The sequence below is a fragment of the Stegastes partitus genome, unplaced genomic scaffold (assembly GCF_000690725.1).
Source record: "Stegastes partitus isolate 25-593 unplaced genomic scaffold, Stegastes_partitus-1.0.2 Scaffold3690, whole genome shotgun sequence".
Taxonomy (NCBI): Eukaryota; Metazoa; Chordata; class Actinopteri; family Pomacentridae; genus Stegastes; species Stegastes partitus.
The window spans coordinates 18,534-37,431 of NW_007581421.1; the positions used below are offsets into that span (position 1 = coordinate 18,534).

An 18,898-nucleotide genomic window follows, 5' to 3' on the forward strand; every position below is an offset into this window, starting at 1 on the left:
TAAGTGCAGCAGACTTGGTAAAACAAATCTCCAGAAGTTACACATGGCGACTCTAACAGATGAAATTCATAAACAATAGCCAAACGTGTGTTTATAAATCCTAAATAGTCAATTTTATGTACTCATAGAGATACAGAGAGCTTAACAAGACTCCAGCCACATCATAGACTGCATATAAATGATGGATGTAGCCTTCCGGTTTAATAAGTAAAGCCGATGTGGAAGTCATTTAAACCTGTATTCCTTCTAACAGCCAGCAGGGGGTGACTCCTCTGGCTACATGACAAAATGACCCAACTTCTGTCTTGATATATTACCTCACTAACCATTTTCCAAATGAGTTTATGGTCTCAATTTTTAGTTTTAACTCTCTTTAAACACAACATGATGTTTGTGTTGCAAATCATGCTCCCATTTAGAGTAAAATGAATGATACATCAGGTTAGGTTTATGATGTGGCTAGTCTCAGCTGGAGATGCAAGATCCAAATCTTCAACAACACTTGACATTTCCAGTCTTCCGTTTGCTAGTTGGACATTGTTGTTGTTTCTTGTAACAGAGAGAATTTTAAAATGGAAGGGAAAACTTTGTGTAATGTTGCTACCTTGTGACCGACAGCCTGCTAACATTTTTACATCCAATTACAAAAAACAAGACGGATACAGCCAACTTCCAAACTGCAGGCTTCAAAACAGCAGCGCTCCACCCAGTCACATTCGCAACATACATCATTTATACGTATATGAGACCGAGACAAGACTGAATGATGTCAGTTCCAGATGAGACCTAAACCTTCGAAAACATCCAACAGCATGTCACAGTTAAATCACACAAACACTGTCATGTTTAAAATAAGCGTCTTGGAAAGAGTGTAAAATGTTTATTGGTCTTTTCTGAATTCCAAACGCCAAATCACTGAATTAACAAAACAAGTTATGTTAAAAAATGGAAATGAAAAGATACAAAGGAGGGAAGTTAGCGACACTTAAAAACCATTGAGCTGTACAACTGAAAAATGAAGGGGTTTCCATTGGCCATGAAACCATCTGCATTAAGACCAGGTCAGGGCTGGGTTCAGTTCATCTTCAGACCTTCTTCTTATTGTCACCTGAATTGGTCCCAGAGCTCTCCTGAATGTACAGTACGACTGACTCTTAAAGGATCACTTAAAAGGGTTGAATAAAAACATACTCTGTAAAAACCAAAGACTCAATACTGAATATAACTGTGTCAGTAAAACATAAAAGCAGAAGTAACTGAGGAGGTAAGGTGGTCCAGGTTCAGCTGCAGGCCGCCGCCACCGCAGGCTCGAGTGGAGGGCGTGCAGGAGATGAGGTGAAAAGCCACGGTTTGCGTCGACTTCCCTCCGAAAGAAAAAGATTCTCAACGACGAGGCGAGACCTCGCAATGGCAGCTCAAACAAAGACAAACTTCTTAAATTAACTCTTTCCTCTTCTTCAAGCGAAACAAAAAAAAAAAAAAACAACACTTTGTGGTAGAAAGACAGAAATATTTCCACCCAAATCTTCTCAAATAAGCGAGGAGGGATATGTTCAAAAATCCTTACACGCTCAGCTGTGATTTACAAAAATGTGACATATCGTTTGTAAAAGAACCAGCAGTAGCTTAACAACTAGCGCTCTGAGGAAGCTTTTAGGGTGGTGGGGAGGCAAGAAAAGAAAAAAAGCTGATGGAAAACTGCGTCATGCACGTCTGAAGAAGCCTCTGCAATACTACATATAAAAAAGTCAAGAATAAAGCAATGTTCTGGGGGTGAATTCTCTGAGACATTATGGGAAATGAGAAAAAAAAAATATATCGAGGCTTCCAATTCAATCTCTAGAAAATAATAGAGGAGCTACAGTATAATACAGATTAAGTGTGCCTGCTCAGGTGCTCGTCTTCCTTTGCCTCTATCGTTTTTATCATTATTATTATTTTTGTGCAGGAGAAAATAAAAATCTCGAACGGAAGCAGACAAACTAAAACAAGCTTTTCTTATTTACATTGAACACAGGTATTTCATTGCATTAGCGCGACCCCAGTTAACTCCGTCCATCAACTTCCCTAATTATCGCACTTGCAGAGTTCAGACTCCAGGGGGCGCCTCTGAGACTGAGGGTTGTGTTTTTAGGAGTTGGAACTGAAACGCTGGAGTTGAGCTGAGGAAGCTGTACAGATCCCTAAAATAAAAAGGCCTGGCTGGGAAGGCTCCAGAGTCTTTATTTTTTTTTTAAAACAGAACCGCTCGGGCCAGTCCTGCCCCCAGCCCCGAGCCGACCCCGAGTCCCGGAGATAGAGAGAGAGAGAGAGAGTGAGAGTGAGAGAGAGGGAGAGAGAGAGAGAGAGAGAGACAGAGAGAGAGAGAGAGGAGGGAGGCCAGTTTAGAGGTTGTCCCCGGGCTGGTACTGAGGCTCGGTGGCTGTGAAGTAGTCCTCCAAGAAGGCCTGCAGGTACTCGAAGGTGGGCCGCTCCTCGGCGTCCTTCTTCCAGCACTGCAGCATCAGCTCATGCAGCGAGATGGGGCAGTCCTGGGGGCACGGCATCCGGTAGCCCCGCTCCACCTGCTCCAGCACCTCGCGGTTGTTCATGCCTGAATAAAAAAATCAAACAAACGCTGAAGGTGAGTAAAAGCACCCAGGAGCTCTCAAACGGATCGATACGACAAATCCACGGAGACCAAACGCTTTGATTTAGCCTCGATGACCTTCAGCATGAACCGACTGTGGGCCCTGAACTCCCAGAGGTGCCGGCCGCTTCAGAAGCCTTTAATTAAGACGAGCAGCTAGGATGTAAATACGCTCGCTGGCTTGTTGTTTGTGTCTAAAACGAAACCTCTAGATCATCAAGGAGCAGAAGTTGGCGCTTATGAGTCATATTCAGAGGTTAAACTGGGATAAAACCCACCAGTTCATGCTCTAACAGAACTCTGTTGTGCACTGAATAAGTAAATGTGGCCTCCTTCTCATTGACTGTATTAAACAGCAACACACAGCAGCCTGATCTGCTTGATCTAAATTGAGGGAGGGGCTTTGCACAATTTACTCTAGTGGCACAAGAGGTAACTTCATTAACTGTTTGCATCTTCTGATGTATATTTACTAACTGCTTTGATTGCACAGCAAATACAGCTGCAAAGATTCACACTTACAGACGAATCTATAATTAACTTTATTTTTCTTTAGTAAGTGACTCAAGCTGATTAATAATGATCAAAATATCTGCCCAATCATTCTGTTATTCTATCTTAGCGGCTAGCTGCTCACATGCTGCTGCTCCCTTGGCTCTCTGTGTGCTTTAACCTCCCTCACCTTCTCCCTGCAGCACCAGCGACCCACCAGCACCATCTGGTCGAACATGTGTTTTCCCTCCCTGCAAATGGAGCCACACTCAACACACACCCCAGGACGGCCTCTCCCATTCTCTTTCCTTTTTGTTTCTGTTTGAAATTTAACTTGTCCCACAGGCCAGCGGCGGTAATTAAGGGTTATCTCACATTCTGGCAGGGAAAAACGAAGGTTACCCAAGCGAAAAGGAACCTTTTACTCCCACAAACAGCAGCAGGGGCCGCCTGTTGTCATAGAGAAAAAAAAAAGAAAAACCCGTGTGTGCTTTGGTAACAGCTCAGTGTTTCCTACGAGGTGAGATTCTCCTTATCAGGCCACCTTATCGAGCGGCTCAAGGTGAACGCCTCCTCACCTGGGTAAGGCACCCGACCCTTGGTGACCAGCTCCGTCAGCAAGATGCCAAACGACCACACGTCCGACTTGATGGTGAACTTGCCGTACAGCGCGGCCTCTGGGGCGGTCCACTTGATGGGGAACTTTGCACCTGGGGAGGAGATCAGTGAGACGACGTTAGCATTAATGAACAGAGCGCCTGTGCATCTGCAGGTTAATTCACACATAACCTGAAACGCTGCCTTCCCTTTCATGTGGAAAGTTGATTTTCTCTGCCTGTCTCTGTTAGATTTGCAGCTTCTCCTCCTGCTTCACACATCAGCTCACTCATCATAGGAGGTGATACAGTTAAACGTATATCATAGAGCCATTTTTTTCCCCTTATATCATATATAAAATAAATCACTTCTTATTTTTTTTTAAACACCAACAACTGCACAACCCAGCTTAATTCACTCTCCTATAACCTGTTAAGGCTGAACCACTTGTGGAAAATTTCTGATTGAGATTTTTCTGATTTTCTTAAGTGAAGCTTTACTTCAAAATTAGCAGTGAATAGATATAAAGTCACACAAGGAGAATGGCATGAATTTGTAAAACTATTGACACAACATGCTGCATAATGTAGATCTGAAATTGCAGCCTTTGCGATTTGCTAATTGCATTGATTCAAACTGGAATCGATTAATTGGTTAGCTCTTTGACCTGACACACAGAAAATTAAAAGTAAGAATAAAGACGATGTGAAGCAACAACTGCAAAAATATTTGTAAGCATTACTGTAATGAGAAGAAATATCAAATTGAATTTCATTTTGCACAAATTCAACATTATTAACATAAAACATTACATACAATTTTCTACTAATAGGCTTGAAATCTGAGCTGAGACACACAATTCATTTAAATACATTAATCAAGAAAATATGAAAGCAAACTTTAGTGTCATTGCTCAAAATTCTGACATATTTATAGTCGGTAAACTTAAAATTTGGTCTATTTTCCTTTATATCAGCAGGCCGAAGAAATACACCTGTGTAGTAATGCATCAGTAATTATAACCCAAAAATATACACTATTCTGAAATATGACATTCTGGATACAAAGTACTTGTATTTTTTAAGTATGTTTTAATGTATGATTTAATTCATAGAGCAGACATGTATTATCTCTTGTCATGTCTTATTATAAATCCTATTATAGATTAATTACGTATTTCTCCATTACACAGTGCAGTCTGATGACCATACCCGTGGCTCTACATGGTGCTCTTTCTCTCTTTTTTAAATTTAAAGTCAGTGAAAGGTACAGGTGCGACCAACGCTGCAGTTAACAGCGAGAAGTGAAAAACACAAAAGTAATGTAATGTCCTCCTCAGTTCTATGTGACACGCTGGTGGGTCACAGAGCACATATGTGAGAGTCTAAACTAAACTACATAATGTAAGGTAGAGCAGGAAGTAAGAGTTCAAGAGGTTAACCACATGTACAGACATAACAACAAAGTGAAGTCACGTCACAGCATCTGTCAGCTTTACAAGACGTCTGACTTTTTAAAGTCAAGAGAAACAACTAGCAGAGATCCAACAACATATGGCAAAGCAAAAATGATTTCATCTGTAAATGGGGGGGGGGGAAATCCCAATACTGATGACAGCATTTGCTAAGGAAAGACAAACTGTATTAACAGGAACAGCTGTTATGAGCTCAAACTGACCAGCAGGGAGATGACGACATTTACACTAAACTGGACAGTTTCATTATTAATATTTAACTTAACCCTCTGAAAGACATGCTAACTTTATAAGTCACCAAAAGGACATAATTCATCAGAGTCAGAAGCTGTAAAAACAATCCCCGGATTTTGAATTTTCTGATGGTTCTTGATCTAATCATCTATGACATCATTCTGTCAAAACAACGTAACCAAAACTAAGCTCTGATTATGATATTTAATCAAAATCACTTTACTCTATATGTCTCATTTAAAAAGAAACCATTTGGTGCAAAAAGATCCTGTAAAAAACTAAATGTTCTGCTGTCCTTCACGCAAACAGGAAGCCATTAGGAAATCCACTGCATCGAACATGACGGAAATTCTGGGACTTTTTCAGCTGAACTGCAGGCTGTGTTTACACAGAGCTGATAGGAGGTACATATGAAAACAAATTAGTAAAGTAAGTAATAACAGATCTATAGGAGGTACAGCCACCATTTGTTCCAGTGTTGGTAACACCTATGGGCACTTGGAAAAATATTGTACTTGTTGACTCCACTTAAAAAAAAAAACTTTTGTCAAGTAAATAAACAAATTAATGCAACTTTAATTTCCTGTTTTTTTCCCCCCCTAAAGATTTATGGCATTAGAACGACATTTTTGAATTCTCTCTGCTTCTAGCCATAGTTGAGCTTTTTCCATAGAGGTGCAGGACTTTATACTGCAGTGAAAAATGAGCCCACAGTGAGTAAAAATGAGACAGGAGCAAAAAACAAATACCCAGAAACTGCTTCGGTTCAGACAGTTAATGTCACTCAGATTTGTGTCTGAAGCTTCCCTGAGTTGGGTACTTCTGTACACATCTAGTAAAGTCTGATTCACATAACAGAAAAGTTCCCTGCTGGAGCCACATTGTGGTTCACGATCAGATTCAACAGCTCCATCTCCATTAACGCCATAAGGCCGCCACATTACAACTGCGTTCATGCAAAATTAAACATATGATGGGAATATAATTGTCTCTAAATATATAACCGTTGATTTTATTTTTTAAATTTGACAGTTTTTTCAGTTAAGTCTGGTATTGCTCAGCGGTGGCTTCCTCCCCAGTGAGCTAATCACAGCTTGAATTTATTTCAAACGAAGGTGGTACACTAAAGGCACAGCTGCTCAGTTCTTTTTCTAACAGTTCCCACCACAAGGGCAACTTACTATGATGTCTTCTGGAGCCTTCAGCCACATCTCAGCTGTCATGACAACTGAGCAACTCTCTGGGATCAGGACGAAATACAGTAAGCTACTTTTTAATACACTGTGACTGACAGAATGCACTTTAATACCAATTACACTGTGCAGCTATTGTAAGCTGTATTTTTCATAGATTTTAGGTATATTTATCGTTTTTTTTTTTTTTTTTTTTTGCATTGTACAGGGCAGTATTTAGTTTTTTATGTATCCAAGCACACAAAAAATAACAATTAAGAAATCTTGAATCATTAGTGTTTTTGTCAAATTACTATTTCAAAGATAAATATGTATGTAATTGCCGTTCTATTTCTAAAGTCAACGCAAAGCGAACCATAGTTATGACAGGAACTGAATCAACCAATCAGCTTGCAATCTACAGTTGTCCACAGCATCTCTATCTCGGCAGGTCTGTGGAGACACTCGTGTACTTTCAGTGAAGAATCCGGTATATAAATGACAGGATGGATAGCAAACACATCACCCTCTCAATCAGAAAACAGCTGATTCACACTGATTATCAGGCTACAAACACTCCTCAGTGGTCAACAGTGGAATGACACAAAATTCCACCGTCCACTTCCTAAAGTCATCGAACTGCAGCGTGTTGGCCGGATCCAGCAGCCTCTTGTTCGTATCCTGCTGCTCTCGCTCGCCTTCCCATGGATCCGTGTAGCCCTGGTTTCCATAGCGATAGTTGTCAGGATTGGGTTCACCCCAGGGGTTCAAAATCTCTACCTGTGTTCCAGGTTGTCGTGGTGATGGAGTCCGTGGTGAAGACAATAAATTATAATAGAATAGCTCCAAGGTATAGTCAACAGCTACACATCTTGAAACAGAAGTCTGGAAAGACAGTGGTACTCTACGAATTCGGAAGAATTTAATCTAGCCTGGAAAGCAATCCGCAGGACAAGAAATGTCTATTATTCATCTGTAATGAAGGAAAACAAGAACAACCCCAGGTTTCTTTTCAGCACTGCAGCCAGGCTGACAAAGAGTCACAGTTTGGTGAAGCCTTGTGTTCCTTTAGCTCTCAGCAGTGAGGATTTTATGACCTTCTTCACTAATAAAGTTTTGAATATTAGACAACAAATCATTAACATGTCTTTAGGTGTAGCAGCTCTAGATGCATCCACAGGACCAGATTCATACTTAGACTGCTTCTCTGCTGTAAATCTCTCATAGCTCACGTCGATAGTAAATTTATCTAAACCAGCAACATGTCTGTTAGACCCCATCCCCACTCGACTGTTCAAGGAAATCTTTCTTTTAATTAACACTGCAGTATTAAATATCATCAACTTCTCTATATTAACAAGCTACGTACCGCAGGCTTTCAAAGTAGCCATAATAAAACCACTACTCAAAAAGCCTACTTTAGATCCAGGTGTTTCAGCAAACTATAGGCTCATATCCAACCTCCCTTTTATTTCCAAAATTCTTGAAAAAGCTGTTGCAAGCCAATTATTTGATCATCTGCACAGAAATGGTTTGTCTGAAGAGTTTCAATCAGGATTTAGAATGCATCATAGTACAGAGACAGCACTGGTGAAGGTCACTAATGATCTTATAGCTTCAGACAGTGGACTAGTTTCTATACTTGCAACAGAGTTAGTTATGGAGTTCCACAGGGTTCTGTGTTAGGACCAATATTATTTACCTTGTACATGCTCCCCTTAGGCAACATTATTAGAAAACACTGCACCAATTTCCATTGTTATGCAGATGACATCTAGTTATATTTATGTACAAAGCCAAATGAAACCAATCAGTTGGTCAAACGCCAGGCATGTCTAAAGCACATAAAGGATACCTGGATGACCTGTCATTTTCTTCATTTAAATCCAGAAAAAAATGAGGTTATTGTATTTGGCCCGAAACACCTCAGAAACACCCTATCTAACCAGATAGTTACTCTAGATGGCATTGCCTTGGAGAAGTTTGGAGTTATTTTTGACCAGGACATGTCGTTCAATACACAGATAAAGTGAGTTTGTAGGACGGCTACTTTAATTTACCTAATATTGTAAAAATCAGAACATCCTGTCTCAGAGGGATGCTGAGAAACTAGTCCATGCATTTATAACTTCTAGACTGGACGATTGTAATTCCTTACTATCAGGATGTCCCAGGAATTCTCTTAAAAACCTCCAATTGATCCAAAATGCTGCAGCTGACAAAAACAGTAAGACAGAACATATTTCTCCTGGATTAGCTTCTCTTCATTGGCTCTCAGTAAAATCCAGGACAGAATTTAAAATCCTGCTTCTAACATACAAAACTCTTAATCACCAAACTCCATCTTATCTTAAAGACCTTATTGTACTGTATCATCCTAACAGAGCTCTCTGACCGCAGGTCCACGTGTGGTTCCCAGAGTTTCCAGAAGTAGAATGGGAGCCAGAGCCTTCAGCTATCAGCTCCTCTGTTGTGGAATCAGCTCCCAGTTTGGGTTCTGGAGGCAGATACACTCTCTACTTTTAAGATTAGGGTTAAAACCTTCCTCTTTGATAAAGCTTATAGTTAGGGCTGCTCAGGATCACTTGAACTGTCCCTTAGTTATGCTGCTATAGGTTTAGGCTGCCGGGGGATTCCAGTGATGTACTGAGCTCATCTCCTCTCGTCCTCTCCCCTCCATACATTCATACATCACCATTACACATCACTAACTCTGTGTTTCTCCTGTGCTTGTTCTCTCTGTGGACGTCTCTGGATCTGGAAGTTCACGCCTGATCTGCAGCCTCTGGCCTCACTGACCCCCGAAATATTTATTGTTCTGTTCTATTGCTTGCCCTCCATCTGCTGTCCTGTTATCCCTACCCTCCCATCCCCACTCTCACCCCAACCAGTTGAGGCAGATGGCTGCCTTTCCTGAGCCTGGTTCTGTCGGAGGTTTCCCCCCTCCCTCCCACTGGGCTTTTTTTGGTTCCTTTCCACCGTTGCTGACCGCTTGCTCAGAGGGAGTCCATAGGTAACTTTGGATTGTTGGGTTCTCTGTTTAAATTTGTACGGTCTTCACCTTACTATGTTAAGCGCTGTGAGATGACATGTGTTGTAAACTGTGTGATACAAATAAAACTGAATTGAATTTAAGCTCCTTTCTAGACTTAGAAAATGTCACTCTCTCTGGGGCAGGGAGTGCCTGCTCCCTGTTTTTGTGTAACGCTGAGCAAATATTTGGACCTGATTGCTGCCTCACAGGCTCGTCATCTGTGTGGGCGTGCTGCAAATTTTGCATCCCTCTGAGAGAATTTCCTCCATGACCTAATGCAGCAATAAGAATGAGCATTTTAAACGGCGTGTGCACGCTGGGGGAGAGGAGTTGGAAGCCTCACCTTGCCGAGCTGTGTATTCGTTGTCCTCGATGAGCCTGGCCAGGCCGAAGTCGGCGATCTTACACACCAGGTTGTCTCCCACCAGGATGTTGGCGGAGCGCAGGTCTCTGTGGATGTAGTTCATCCTTTCGATGTAGGCCATGCCGGCTGCAACCTGAAGCACAGCACAGACGCATCAAGACTCGCTGAATAAAACCCTCCTGACATTATTTCTGCTTCCACCGCGATTTGCTTTTTTCATGATAATATTGTTAAATATCATCTGGCAAAGAAAACAACACCTCCAGCCAGCTATAGGAAATATTTGTGCACTACAAATGCCAATAGTTGACAGAAGTTAAAGCCCACAGTTTGATTATATAAGCAGCCCTAACAAACGTATCTGTGCAGTTTCACCTGCAGACAAACAGAAAATCTCATTTAGGAAAGTTTAATTCAAAAGATATCCCATTACAGATGACCTAGTACCTGCTAAAAGATTTGGGTCAAATAGGACGAGCTGCTATGAACCGAATGGAAATGAACTGAAAGAACAGGCCCTCAGGTGATCTCTTAATGAAGAAGCTGAGGCTGAAGTTCACTCAGTTCCACATTCTGTAAATTATCAAATGAACAGAAAATAGCTCAGCCCTTTCTACGTGTGTTTCAAATTAAAAACCTACCAGGAATATGAGGGACTTTGAGCTTTTAACCTTCTTAACCTCAAGGTTATCTTTAAAAACTGGCCAAAATTCAGCAATTTATTGTAGAGGCAAACTGTAAAAACATTGTTTTTTTTTTTTTTTACTTTTTGGTGATTGCCTAAAATAAGTTGTTTGTACAAAACAGATTCTGCCCTCTTTGGAGCAACCATGTCTCAGCTGAACTTCATGCAATTTCTGGTAAAAGTGAATTAAAAAACAAAAAACAAAAACCCACTTTTAACCTGGATGTGCTAAATTTTACTGAGAGAATGCACGTCAGATATGATCACAAGTGTTGGACAGCCGGAAAGTTCAAAATCTGATGCTTCTTTTAGTTTTTACAGTTTCTGGTTTTGATAAATGGTAGAATTTTGTCGATTTCTTAACACTAGCATGTTGTTCAAACCTGTTGCTGTGTTTTGGGGTTAGGAGGGTTAAAGTATCTAAAACATGAAGTTCCTTAATCGTACCTGTGCTGCCATGTCTACCAGGTTAGGCAGCTTCAACCCCCGTCCTTCTCCATCCTTCAAGAAGTCCAGCAGGCTTCCTACAGCGGACATAAAGGGAAACCAGTTAGTAGAGAACTACTGGAAACTTCTCTTCAACAGCTACAAACCACAAGTAAAAACCCGAACATCTCAGAGACATTACGTTTGTAATTTGCCTTTTCACTTCTACTTCATATCATCAGCAGCCCTGACGGGATAAACGCAGGACGGATCTACTTGATGATCATCCCAAAAACTTCCACTTCCATTAAGTTTCACACCGGATCTGCTTTTTGAAAACACATTCTTCTCTCCAACGTAACGGGCTGACCTAGATGTGGCAGACTCTGCATGCAACAGACACAGCGATGCACATCAAAGTTTCCATTCTTACATTCTCTGGTGATTAATGTGCATCCACAGCTCTTTCTTGTGGGGTTTCTGAATTCCACTGTTTTGAGAGAATGTTTTGAAGGCTTTAATCATCTTCAGTCTCTTTGAAACAAAGGGTTTACCATACCAGGGCACTTACTGTTCTGACTGGAGTGGAACAAAAACACTTTTGCTTAAAAGAAATATATTTTTGCAAAGCCTGCATGCTTGCTTGTGCACAGAGCTATAAACTTAATTACACGCTCGCACATAAAAAAGCACATAAAGAGCACATTGCTTTAGATTTAGACCATTTTGTGCATTTTATTGGGTTAGTGTGTCACATTTTTGCTACTGAGATGACTGAGGTCAAAGGCAAGGACTGAAAGTAACTATTTAGTCCAATTATCAACCCTTTGGAGCAAAGCAACACTGTGTATTTTGACAACTACATTTACTACGGATATTCAAGGTCCTCAGAGGATGATTCTAAATGTTTTAAGAGAGTCAAATGACTGTTCTTTTTGCAGCAGCCCCAAATTTCCACTTGCATTGTACACATTTGCTAACTTTAGAGAGTATATTCATGCTTCTGAGAAGATGAACTCTTTTAATTTTCAACAGGTTAAGAGCTTCACCTTTCTACATGGAATATGCAATCTCCATCTCATCTATAACAGGCAGGTTGTGATTAGTTTGCTAAATATATTCTTGCTTCTCAGGGAGGAAAAATCCCTCTGATTGGAATGAATAATCTACAAACGCTGCTGCTCTGTCAGACACTTCAGAATAAAATTTAAAGCAGACCACAAGTAGAAGCATCAAAAACTACATGTGAATAAGGAGACATCATGTAGGGATCACAAGAAGTGACTGGTCAGCAGGTGCCGCTGCCGTTTTCCTCTGATGGCTGCAGAGATTGTTGTCAGTGAAGCTATATTAAAGAAGTTGGACTCAGACTCAGTGGTGCTACAAGCAGATGGAATCTGATGCTGAAATTCAACTCAAAACTTTCGCTAAAGGCATCGACATTGTATTAACAATACATTTGAAGTTGTTCCTGTTGGCCCTGAAAACATCACCTGCTTTCCTCTTTAGCTGCTTGCGGATCAAACCATAAACTCTCTGTCCTATTTTCTCTTCATGCTCTACCTTGAAACCACATGGTGTTGTATTTTTTAAATTCCTGACGGTTTGGTGCGCTGCCTCAACAAATATCTGCACAAAGCATCAGTTGAGTAAAATCATGAGCGTGTTGTTCTCAGCCCTGCGCTGTAACATCAGCCACCCAACTCAAACTCAGCGGATCCTGAGAAAATAATGGGTTTGGAGATGGGCTTGTGGCATACTGTGGTGTAAAGCTCCCTGCTTGGGCCTGATTGAGGTTTTGTTATTTTTTTAAAAGTAATTTAGTAAGAAATGTCTTTTTCTCTCTCTGACTATGTTATTTGTCTGCATGTGTCAAAAGTGCTAGTAGGCACAAACACAGTGTTCAGGGGGAAGATTGAAAAAGACAGAGTGTAGCAGAAGTGTTGATTTGGCAACGAGCTACACTCAAGAATGGATGACATATAGCAGAAATATAGCTTCAGCTCTCATATTTAGCGACACCAGTTGGAAACCAGTTGAGCTGGATCTTAAAGACGTTCAAGAATATTCAGGATCAGCTGTAGATTGCTGCAGGACTCGACCTGCTGTGTGTTTATTTGAACAATTTACTGACTTGTTACATTTACAGAATCTTGAAGCATCTACATTTCTTGCACCTTCTTCTATTGTGCACCTTCTATTTATACACTGAACCTGTACATCTGTTTACAAATAACTGCAACTTGTAAGCACATTTTGCACTACTATAAGCCATGACATTGTTGTAAATATTCAGAAATGTGCAATATACGAAAGTGCAACCTCAGTTACACCACTGTTTATATGGTTTTCCTAATAAAGGAAATAAACTAAAATTAAACATTACAACAGTAATCCATCCATCCATCCATTATCTATATACCGCATAATCCTCACGAGGGTCGCGGGGGGGTTGGAGCCTATCCCAGCTGACTTAGGGCGAAGGCAGGGGACACCCTGGACAGGTCACCAGTCTATCACAGGGCCACAACAGTAACCTATATCACTAATTCATAGGTTCCACTTTTACTTGTGGTTGTTCTTATTTTTTAGTATTTTTATATTTGCACATTCTTTACTATATATTCAAAAATAAAGTTTTCTGATTGTGTGAAGGCATCAACAGGAATGCTGCAGTGTCCAACGACAATAAAGAAAATCTATTCTAATCTATTCTATGCTACACTTTGGATGCATTGCAGCCTTAAGGGGCTGCTAGTGAGGGTTTTGCATTTTAATATGACTTTCTAAAGTTCTGCTATCCATTACATAACATAGAAGGGACGCTGCACAGGACTGAAGTTATAAAACCACGCAACAAAAAGTTAAAAAACTCTCAGGAGGCCGAATGCTTTGGAAAAGAGCAGTTAGTGAGCGTATGTGCATAGTTTTGTGTTCATCCGCCTACCTTTGCCCATGTACTCTGTGACGATGTAAATGGGCTCCTCAGACACCACGGCATAGAGCTGCACCAGCTTATCATGGCGCAGTTTCTTCATGATCTGAGCCTCCTCCAGGAAGGACTCAGGGGACATGGTGCCAGGCTTCAGAGTCTTCACCGCCACCTTCGTGGTGCCATTCCACGTTCCTGGCACACACACACACACCGACGCTGGCATCAGTACAGCGGGAACACCGATTCATATTCAAATCGTGTCATTTCAAAGTCAGACTTGACAACCCTGCTGTCTAACCTGAGGAGATGATTGGCGGCTGAGAGGCGACTGGTGTCAAAAACAAGGGGAAAAGTCTTGCTTTGAAATGACAATGAGGTAAACATGCGACACAGAATGAGATCAGGAGTCTGTACAAGAATCAGTTCATCTGTAATTCTCGTGCGCAGAGGTTGGTCTGAAGGATAATTAAATGGGTACGAGATTTAGAGTGGACCTCGATTTGAAATGGCTTTTAAAAGCGAGGAGAGAGATCCAGCAGGGCTTTGAGAGCCACAATACGCCAACACGGGAGCAGATAATCCTTTGTAGGATGATTAACAAAAGCAAGCCTGTAAGCTCCTTGCTGGTTGCATGTCAGTTACTGTAACACGGCATGGACACGCCACCGATGTGTGCCGTCTCCAGCTACTGCGCTCATAATAAGATATGGATCGCTGTAATCACTCCAATAAAGTAGCACTTTATTTATCTCATTCTGTGACAGTTACGCATGCAGGAATATTAGTAGGGACTGAAAGGGAGGACTGAGCATCAGCTAACATTTGGCCTGCTTGTGTTTGGTAGGTTCAGGGACTTAAGTTAGGAGTAAACTCATATATCAGAGGAGGTTTCTTTAGTAATGCAGCTGTGCAGTCATTTTTGGCAGCTGGGACCGAGCGGGTGACAGCAACCTGCTGGGTGGGGAGGTAATAAGATCCCAGAGGCTGGGTGTCATCTGGGAGAGGCCTAAACCCCAATATCTGAACACTGACCTTCATGTTCTGCAGTATGGAAGTCCAAAATAGTTCAAACATTAGGAAAAGTTAGAGGAACAGAGTAAATCAGAAGCAATTAAACTATGAAACTATTTCATAAATTTTTAAAATTCAATGCTTGAAGTCTGCTGTCATTGTGGCTTTACTTACAAACAAGAAGAAGACATCAGCTTGAAAGCTTATGTGGTTTGCAGCCAACCATATGAGGGTGATTGTGCTACTCTATGCTCGTGCAGAGACTTATCCATGTTTCCATATAATTGCTGAGCAATTTTAAAGTTAACTTTTAAAATGCTGAAAAAAACAGAAAATGTGAATTTGTCTCGTTTCATTAAATTGTTTCTATGGTTGGCAATAGAGGCAATGTTACTTGGTTCATGGTGGTAAAGCCAGAAATAAAATCAACTGTTTGCTAAATGCTAAAAAAAAACTTAAAGAGGAAGAAACAAACAAAACTTTGGCAATCTATGAGAGTAAATAGAAGTCTTCTGGAACTGTGCTCAGGCGTTCTAAAGTTTTAAAAAATTCTTAATGTCAGCTATATCGTAAATTCCAGACTATAAGCCGCTACCTTGTTTTTTAACACGCTTTGACCACTGCAGCTTAAACAATGATGCGGCTAATTTATGGATTTTTACAAGATTTACAAATTAGCTCGAGACGAAAGTGACATTGAGAGCGACAACGAAAGAGAGACTGAGGAAGTGTGTGACGAAGTAATTCTGAGGTTGTTCAATTCCGACACTGAAGAACTTTATTGGTTTTAGTGCACAGGAGGAAGATAAAGATAGCAATCAATGACTTTTCCTGGTAGGCTGCTGTATTTTTTATTTTTTTTTAACCAGCCGTGTTACAGGCATTGTTTGGAAAAAAAGCATTTATGGTACGTATTTGTGTATGTTACTGGTACGTATTTTATTAAAAGTTTATAAAATCTTTCTGTACAATATCTTTGTAATTATCTCATGTTACAACGTGGACACCTGCGGCTTATAGACAAGTGCGGCCTATAGATGTACAAAACTTGTTTTCTTTTTAAAGTTAGTGGGTGCGGCTTATATTCAGGTGCGCTCAACAGTCTGGAATTTACGGTATATTGGACATGTTTCATGGTGTTCAGAGGTGAAGACAACGTAAGAAGCAAAAACATCTGAGCGGTCATGTAAGTTAAATGTTCGTTCAAAAAATATGTCCCCATCACCACCTTAGGCTCTGGAAAAAGTCAAAAAAAATCTCAAGAGAGTATATAAAGATTTTAGTGAAATTGTGGCGGTTTCATTGACCTTTTACTTTAAGGTGATACAATACAATGCTCACAAAACATGGCCACTGTTTCGACAATATGTCTTCAACAGCTCATGTGTGATTATTTCTCTATGATGGTTTGTTTATTGAGGTAAATTTGGAGTTCCATACTGCAAAGCATGCAGATTACTGGAAATAACAATGAGGTAGGAAAACCGCATTCATGAATAGGAGCTGATTTTCAAAGACATTTTATGGATTACGTGTTCAAAAACCAACACAAAAATCCTGTGGGAATGCTGGAGAGGGATAAGAAAGCATTTGCTTTCATCTCAAATTGGTAAACAAAACTGCAAATTGTTTCTTGGCACATTTAAGAATGCAGGGATGAGGATAAATAAAAAGCTCCGCATGTATGTCCTGGGTGGCCCAAGGTAACAATTTAAAAAGGGTGTGTGAATTTCTTTAAAAACATTTTTTGGATGTCCTTACCATAAAACACATCAGCAAAACATCCTGTGCCCAGCTTTACTTCCAACTCAAGTGCGTCTCTGCTGATCTCCCAGGCATCATGACTCAAGCCCACAGTGTCAGGGATGTAGTTCACACACACGTCGGTTAAATTAAAGCACAAACCATCCGCACTCTCTACAGGGGGGGAGGGAAGGCAAGGCACACAGGGTTAACTACCAGGGAGGGGAACATGCAGTGAGGAACACATGGAAGGAGGCCATCTTTACGCCGAAAGCAGAGTCTCCTGACACACCGGCTGCTTTTCCAGCTGATTTTGGGAGGAAAGGGGTCAGAGAAACCACGAGCATTTCCATGGCAACGTTCCCAAACTGAGAATTATTAAAATGCTCCATTTTTCTCATCTGATCCCCTCATCCCCTCCCAGGCCGGATTATTGGCTTGTGTTTTGGAGTGTGTCTGGCGTCTCTGCAGCCTCCTTCCATACGGCCTCGTCCTCCGGAGGCGACTGGATCCGTACCCATCCAGACCTCCCCAAACTGCCCATTCCCGAGACGCTTGATCAGCTGCAGCGACTCCCGTGGGATCTCCCACACGTCTTTGGTTTTGACGGACAGGTCGGCGAGGCGGGGCATCCCTTTGTGGCAGGGAACCACCAAGCGACAGCAGAGACCCGCAGCTCGGTCTGCAAAACGCCGCACAGCAAATAAAGAGCACAGAAAAAGATGTACAAAGAGTTAGCTGAGCATCCTGCAGCAGGAGGAGGAAAGCCTAAAAGCAACACACAAGACAAAGAGCAAACATCAAAGCTGAAAATCAGTGCTTTTCTTTCTGTTTCCTGGAGGTGGGTTGATTCCAGGTCACAGGATCCAGCAGTAATCAGACTGATGTGTCTCTCTGATCCGTCTTGATCATCGAATCAAGCAAAGTGCTGCCAAGTCATCTCAGCACAAATAAAACGCTACGCTAGGAATTCATCTACAGCAGGCGATGAGGCCGAGGTGCAGTCACAGTCTGAACACCTTAAAGGGGAACTCCGCTGATTTCACACTTCAACACCAGCCTGTTAGTCACAGAAACTCAGTTTGTGAAAACAGCTGTATGTAGTTCTGTGTGGCTCTGGAGGAGCCTTTTCAAGGCTGAGAAAACAGCCCTAATGATGCCATGAGGGTTTTTTTTTTTCTTGTAATTGACAGCTTTTCTACAAAAAAGGTGCAAATTTGGGATGTGGGAGTTAAAACATGAATATTTATCAGTCAGAGAAGCATTACTGAGGTCCATTAAGGTGAGGTGTTTTTGGTCGATTTACGCCAAGTAGTTTCTGAGTGTTTGCTGCTGCTGTCAGTTTTTTTTTTACTCACTGTGGGCTCATTTTTTTTAACTGCAATATTAAATCCTGCACCTCAATGGAAACAGCACGACCATGACTAGAAGTAGAGAGAACTGAGCAATATCTCTTGTGCAGTATGACAAAATTATATTGCCATAAATAATGGAAAAACAGAAGCAGAATTTATTTGTTTACTTATTTGTCAACATATACATAATGCTCAAAGTGCCTACAGGTGTTACCAACAGTAGAAAAAAAAGATGGCCCTACATATGTTCAAGCTCAGTTCAGCCAAAAAGTGCGTGTTGCCATTGTGCCAAGGAGTGCAGATTTTTATTTATTTATTTATTTTTTAAACAAGTATTTTATTTTTTGTGATTTTTTTAAAAACAGATAAGACTTGCAGAGCAAAGACTTTGATGAAAAATGACTGTAAGCTTGGTTTGGTAAAGTTTCTCAGACCGAACGTTACAGATGAGCAGTGTAGGGACTGTCAGGAAGAAAAAGAAAGATTCTAGTTGATAAATTATGTAATTCTGGACAATTACAGGGTTAAAAGTAAAAAGAATTTTTGAACTACGTTGAATATATCTGAGCTTGTAAAACTGTGTTTTCATAAATCTGCCCATTTTTAAGGAAGCAGCAGTGTAGAGTTACACGTATGCCATTTTAAGGCAAAAGGGATTATTGTTATTATTATTATTATTATTGTTATTATGCAACTGTGATACACAGAGACACATTTTAGGGGTTAAATCAACAACTGGAGAGGGAC

General features: G+C 40.9%; 1 protein-coding gene across 1 annotated transcript; it reads right to left on the reverse strand.

Moving 5' to 3' along the window:
* Positions 1-862: 862 nt before the first annotated feature.
* On the reverse strand, positions 863-18,192 carry LOC103376169 (tyrosine-protein kinase Fyn). Its single transcript, XM_008306538.1, has 6 exons — positions 17,314-18,192; positions 14,055-14,234; positions 11,129-11,205; positions 9,976-10,129; positions 3,700-3,831; positions 863-2,593 (listed from the first exon to the last, which is right to left on the reverse strand). Exons 1-6 carry the CDS (start codon positions 17,426-17,428, stop codon positions 2,385-2,387), a joined length of 867 nt encoding a protein of 288 aa, XP_008304760.1. The 5' UTR covers positions 17,429-18,192; the 3' UTR covers positions 863-2,384.
* Positions 18,193-18,898: the final 706 nt, after the last annotated feature.

What these genes read in the sequence shown, in the direction of transcription:
- LOC103376169 (XM_008306538.1), bottom strand. Translation starts at nt 17,428, where the DNA reads ATGCCCCGCCTCGCCGACCTGTCCGTCAAAACCAAAGACGTGTGGGAG. An exon ending in GTTTGGGGAGGTCTGGATGG is followed by an intron (nt 14,235 to 17,313) that starts GTACGGATCCAG and finishes TGTGTGTGCCAG; the next exon opens with GAACGTGGAATGGCACCACG. An exon ending in CGAATACACAGCTCGGCAAG is followed by an intron (nt 3,832 to 9,975) that starts GTGAGGCTTCCA and finishes TCTCCTCCCCAG; the next exon opens with GTGCAAAGTTCCCCATCAAG.